This window comes from Lolium perenne, chromosome 7 (assembly GCF_019359855.2).
Source record: "Lolium perenne isolate Kyuss_39 chromosome 7, Kyuss_2.0, whole genome shotgun sequence".
Taxonomy (NCBI): Eukaryota; Viridiplantae; Streptophyta; class Magnoliopsida; order Poales; family Poaceae; genus Lolium; species Lolium perenne.
The window spans coordinates 250,008,780-250,015,177 of NC_067250.2; the positions used below are offsets into that span (position 1 = coordinate 250,008,780).

Consider the following 6,398-nt stretch of genomic DNA (forward strand, 5'->3'; position numbering starts at 1 on the left):
AGCTCGGCGAGGTAGATGTTCAGCGGACGATCATGCTGCTTGGTGAGGTGGAACGCCTTGGTGAGGTGGAACGCCTTGGTGAGGTGGAACGCCTTGGTGAGGATCATGGCTCGTTCAATACTTTTTTTAACAGACCACACTGCATTTTTTGTTTGATCAACTTTATAAAAATTGAAAAAAATATATGTAAAAAACAATGCAACATCCACAGTACATTACCAGTAGTAGAACCACTAAGAAATATAGTTTCACATTATATATATTCAGTATATTCTATGGAAGTCGATATTAATTCTCAAATACTTGATCAAACCTGCAAACTTTGACTTTGAATGAAACTAAAACGCATGTTGATACACTAGTAGAAAAAGGGGTCTTTCGTCCAACCCTTTAGTACCGGTTTCCTTACGAACCGGTACTAAAGGGTGCATTAGTACCGGTTGCACTGCACAGACCTTTAATACCGGTTCGTGACAGGAACCGGTACTAAAGGTACCCTTTAGTACCGGTTCGTGTCACGAACCGGTACTAAAGGTTTTTCCTGCTCCCCACGCACCTCCACCCCCCCCCCCCCCCGGATCGCCTTTTTTTGCTTTGTAAAATACAAATGAAAATGATAGAAAATTCAAAAAAATAAAATGTTTTCAGATTCTTGTATGTTAAGCAACCTAGTATTGGGGAAAATTAACAAATTTGAATTTTCACTTTTTTTGCAAAAAAGTTTTGGAAAATGGTAAAACCGCAAGAACTTTTGCGTACGACGTCGAAAAAAAACGTATAATATATCAAAATCATCGTGGGAAAAAGTTACATCCGAATTCACCAGGGTTTACCCGGTTAGCCAAATTTTAGATTCTCAAAATTCCAAATCAAAATATGAAAGCAGGAAGATTTTAGGTTTTTTCCAAAACTTTAGAATTTTATATATTTTTTATTTTTTAAAAATTAAAATTAATAATTATAAGATTTTTTGATTCCCAGAATAACTATTACTTTTATCAAATTATAAGATTTTCAAATTTTCAGGTTTAAAGTTTGGCAAAAAAATATTAAAAGTTTAAAAAATATATATAAATAATACAAATTAAAAAGTTAATTTTATTTATTTATTCAACATTATTATTACATCATTACTTTTGTTTATTAAAGAAATTATTTGCAATACAAATAATAAAGAAGTGTCACATTGACCAACATGTTAATAGGATTGATATGATACTACTATCAACAACATGCGCGCGAAGCACTTGGAAGTGGGACGGAAAGGAACCCGGAAGTTAAGCGTGCTAGTGTTGGAGTAGTGTGAGGATGGGTGACCGACCGGGAAGTTTGACCAAGGGTAAGTAATTGACTAGAGATTAAGTGTAGTTAGAGACTAACGGAAATATTAGAAATTATGAAAAAAAGGGAGTGAAAAATAATTAGAAAAAAATGGATAAAAAAAATTAAACGAAATAGCCTTTTTGTGAAAAAAAAATAAAAAAAAAGATCTCCAGCCCCGCGGGCACCTTTAGTACCGGTTCGTAAGGAACCGGTACTAAAGGATGGAGGCCTTTAGTGCCGGATCTTTAGTACCGGTTCCAAAACCGGTACTAAAGGCCCTTTCAAACCGGTACAAAAGGGGGGTTTCTCTACTAGTGATATATCAGATAGAGAATGAAAGCATTTTCTCACAAAGAAAAAAAATGAGATAAAGAAAGAGCGTGGGATGCGGCTAAGAACATCTCCAACGGCGTGACAAAAACAGACCGCATCTGTCCGTTTGCGTCAAAATGGAGACGCTGAGGCCAATACTCCAGCCTAGCGGCCTGACCGTTATCCATTCGCGGCCTAAATTTGATCACAAAGCTTTCACCGTGGACATAGCGCGGTCAACGCGCGTGTCCAGTCCCGGCGCCCTTGGGCCCTCTAAACAATTGTCCGCTCACTTCGGCTTATGTGAGTCGGTATTGGTGGGCGGCGTCGCTGGCGGTTTTATGCGTCGCGCTAATGGTACTGCCTTGCCTTCTTCAGGCTAGTGCTTGGGAGAGTAGTGCTGGGCTTCCGCTTCAGGTATTGAAGGGAAGGCAGCGCCCGCCCTTGTAAGGGGAGAAATTCACGTTCACTTCTCACCGTGCCATTGCCTTAGCCACAGCCATAGCCACCGCCCATGGATGACGAGGAGGAGGAGGACAAAGATGGGGACCACGAGGATGAACTCTTCGACAAAAGTGGTGCTCATGCTCTACGCGTCAGTGTGAACCCGGAGGTCCAACCGACGGATTTCACGGAGGAAGAGGTGATCAACCTAGCCATCACCTAGAGCCATATGGATGAGTTCGCCCAGTTTCACGAACTCGCCGTCTAGCTACGGTACTCCGCTATGGCTCAGGCACGCTAGTGACCCCTTCGGTCACCCATACACGCAGCCAGATGCGTGCACCGACACCTCCTCCCACGTCTACGCCGCCGCCACCACCTCCTCCTGCATCAGCACCGCCGTCGGCTTTGTACTAGATCTGGCTGTGGGCGCCTTCGGTCTCCATCGACACCGACGACGAGGAGTAGGCGTCCACGACGCGAACCCTAGCTAGGGTTTTAAGTTTAAATAATTTTTCAGCACTACATAAATTACCTTTTATTAATAATAAAAATATTATTAAAAAAAACGTCTGGCCGCTGGCCAGATCGCTACCCAACGGGTAATTTTGGTGAAAATCGGACGTCCTATTCACTCGACGACCCCAAGAACGGAAGGAACATCTTTAAAGCCTCTCGGTGCTCTCCACGCGCATCCTCGTGGTCGTCACTTGCAGGTCCACCAGCGACAAATAAACAGGTTCGTAGTTCCTCTCCGCGTTTCTGCTGGAGCGCGTGGTTCTCTCCCGCGTCACGCGGCTGGATTAAGGATTTATTATCTCGCACGAATTCATCGCAGGTAGCAGCACGCAGACATCTCCAGCAGCAGCAGCGATGGCGGAGTTATCGTGGCTCACGGCGCTAGGCTTCGCCTTCCTGACCTTCAACTCCGGCATGGCCATCTACCGCTCCAAAGGCGACGCGGGCTCCATCCTCTTCGTCGCCGTCTCCTACCTCGACCTCCTGGCCCTCTTCGCCTGCCTGCGCCACTACGAGCGCCTCGACCGCCACTCCCCGCGCCGCGAGAAGGTCAAGGCCGCCGTCTGGTCGCTCACCACGCTCCTCACCGTCATGTTCAGCTACAAGGTCGCCGAGCTCATGCCCCTCGCCGTCAAGCTCCTCGTCTGGGCCATGGCCGCCGCCACCACCTGCGGGGGCTTCTACGCCTTCTTCATCCACGACGACAAGGAGTTCCAGCTGCAGCAGCAGGACGTCGCCGAGCGCGGCCAGGGCGCCGCCGACTACTAGTAGCTAGCCGGCGGCTCGGCGCTTGCCGCCGCGAGGTACGTGCTCCAGCGCTAACAGCGGCGGCGGACGTTAGATCTAAGCAACCAGGTCGTTACTGTATCTTGGCTTTTTTCTCTTCCCGGTTTCCTTTGGCTTGCCCGGCGTGGTCAGATAATCAGTAGATCTGGAATTCGGCATCTGTATAAAGGAAATCCGCCGCTGCGGCCTCTCTGCTCCGGCTACAATAATGAGATCTGCCCAGTTTGATGTGCTGAAGCGCCCCGTTGACAAGTGAGTTTGCTGATTTTCATCCCTGGTTAGACTTTCTGAGCTTCAAATTGGGCGTGTGCCCGCCACAAGGAGGAAGAAACTACGACCACTTGAGGTAAGGTGAGCTTAATTTGCGGTTGTGTACGGGTTCAATTTGCATCAGGAGGAAATGAGGGGAATAGAAAAATTGGGTAACAGAGAAGCCAGGGGAAGAGGGGCACCTTGGTAATGGATATGACGTGGAATCTTCAGATAGTTTGCTTGAAGTTGTGTTTGGAAAAGTGAGCTGTCTCGAATCATTCACAGATTGGGAGATCCTGTCATACAAGGAGGGTAAAGAAGGAGAAGACAGATGCAGGGAAAATGAATGAAATCACCAACGAAGAAGAAAAAAGTCACCCGAGTGAAACCTGGAAGAACCCAGGGGAGGACAACAGATAAGCGAAACAAACAGAGATGCAAGTGAATCTTGCGGATACAATAGATCATCTGCGCAATAAGATGCCAAACAAGAAATGGTGCTGATGCTGTACTTGTTAAGTTATTTAATCTGATGCAGCCATCAGTAGTTTGCTGTATGCGGACGGGAACATGTGGCCACTAGAAATTTGATCAACAAATGGCCAGTATTTCAACTAGATTTGAGGCATGGGATCAAGAGTGAATCGTCCTCATCAGCGTGACAGTTGCTTTTGCAGTCTCCTAAAGATTTCAGCTGGTTTATCTCCCTACTTGAGATTCAAGTCACCTCCTGGATGAAAGATATCTTTTCATGGATCATTTGAGAAACTTGGCGAATTGCAGAGAGTCTTCACGCCTTCGTATCGTCAACAAGATATGCCTAGACAAGATTGGGTGTACAGAAAGGAGAGCCAGAGGAACAATAGGGAAAAAAGTTGCCAGGCCAGGGAAGCTGTTTCCCATTGACTGTTTCAGATTACCATCGTACAAATGAACTGTTCATAGTGGAATTATAACCACAGACTAAGACAAGCATGTATTTCAGATGCAAAATAGCCAGCCTTTCATTGATAACTGTCTAGTGGGAGCTGGGAAATGGTCATTGGAATACGTCGTTAGCAGTTATGGAAGGCACATATGAGGGAATAAAAGACAAGACAATTACAAAGCAGCGGATAATCTAGTAGAATCAAATATGCTGATATTTGCAATGCCAAAGCCAATTCCGATGCTAATTCTTTTGTCACGTTAGAGGGGGCAAACTGGCAACAAGGTGAGAGCTTCTTAATTTTTGAAGGAAGAGAAAAGGCCAAGGTATTTTAACCCCTAGTTCCCCAATCTAATTTGCCGTCGCTGTTGCCTGTAGTATATGCTGCGCTGTAGCAAGGGCCGAGCCAGCCCTATTATATTTTAAGTTAAAATAAATAAATTCCACTATCTACGAGCTATAATTTGTAACAGTTCTATAAATTATGCTACGTCTTTGTATGACTATACCGTGTTGTATGTCGTTTCATGTCAGTCCTGCTGCTTCATTGAGCTCTGACCAGATCTCGGAGTGTTCTCGATGCTCAGGTTAAGTATTGTACATTGGTACTGTCACCAACTCTACTATTATCGTCATTGTCCTTCTCGTTGGAACATTGCTGGGTTTATCAGTTGTTGACATATGTATAACATTTGTACTTGTATGTTGTCCTAGTAATAATGCTGTGTTCTGTATTATCTAGTCTATATGCGCTGTAGTCATGTTAATCTCTTCCTTGGTCCCTCTCTTCGCAACTTTATCATAGTGTATTCACAACTTGTCTGTCCATGTTGAATTGTTGAGTACTCTGTATTATTGTTGCGCATCTGACTTGTACAAAGCAAATTAAGCTGCCATGGGTGTGCAATCGTGTGTAAACTATCCACAAAGTCAGCAACAGCAACAAATTCCAGAGTGGGCATGTGGTACTTGAATTTACACCATTGTCCTTTGATTTTTTAGCAACTTGGAATGCCTGCGTGATTTGTAAATGTTGAGGTTGTATTTGGACTGCCGGCTTAGTTTTCTTAAGAAATGTGAACAGAGACACCAGGTTTCTAAAGAAAGATAGTTGGGCGGCCCATGGCTGAAAGGTACCGTCTTCGGTTTCTAAGTTCGTTTCAGGTCATAGCGTAAGATGTTGGATCCTTGAAGCTGACAAGCAATACCTTTCTTCCTTTCAGGTTTTCCTATAAAATTAACCTTTCTTGCAGTGGTACATTAGCAAAAGTTTGCCAACCGAGGGCCATGATTCGCTTATTCATGCTTGCTCTCTTACCCAACCCGACCCAGTAGGTTATTTTATAGCAACCTTTTGGCGGTTGTCTTTTTTTTTTGGCAAACGTGTTTCAGCCTTTCAGGCAATGTTCGTCCCAAGCTTGTGACTACACGAAATGTCCAACAATAACTTAAACACGTACCGTGATCCCCAAGTGATTGCTCTCGGGTCACTTCTAATTTGAACAGTATTTGAGCGCCCAATCCGTTTTTGCTGAGTTACTAGCGATTGTCTGGTTTGCCCACCAATTCTGGATTCGCCCGTTCGAACAATTATCACAACTTTAAGCTGATCTTCTACAAAAAAATGAGTATGGTGCATAGCGCAGAGACATATGAAAGACGGAATGAATATATATGTTGCATGGTCCAGTCAATCTTTATAGCATTTTTGGATGTTAACTCTGCCTGGCACACTTGAACCAAAGAGTCGGTCAATTTAACCTACCTGCCAGTAGGTGTAGCGAACATCGACGATCACCACAAGGAGCAGGTTAATATGCTACTGCCCTGATTA

The 6,398-nt window shown here is 44.6% G+C and overlaps 1 protein-coding gene across 1 annotated transcript; it reads left to right on the forward strand.

Annotated features, from left to right (window-relative positions):
- The first annotated feature begins 2,667 nt into the window (after positions 1 to 2,667).
- LOC127313290 (uncharacterized) lies at positions 2,668 to 5,305 on the forward strand. The gene is made up of 2 exons (XM_051343833.2): positions 2,668 to 2,818; positions 2,918 to 5,305. The coding sequence occupies exon 2, from the start codon at positions 2,953 to 2,955 to the stop codon at positions 3,364 to 3,366; it is 414 nt and encodes a 137-aa protein (XP_051199793.1). The 5' UTR covers positions 2,668 to 2,818; positions 2,918 to 2,952; the 3' UTR covers positions 3,367 to 5,305.
- The last annotated feature ends 1,093 nt before the right edge of the window (positions 5,306 to 6,398 follow it).

Excerpts from the sequence above, each read along its gene's own strand:
- LOC127313290 (XM_051343833.2), top strand. The coding sequence starts at position 2,953 with ATGGCGGAGTTATCGTGGCTCACGGCGCTAGGCTTCGCCTTCCTGACC.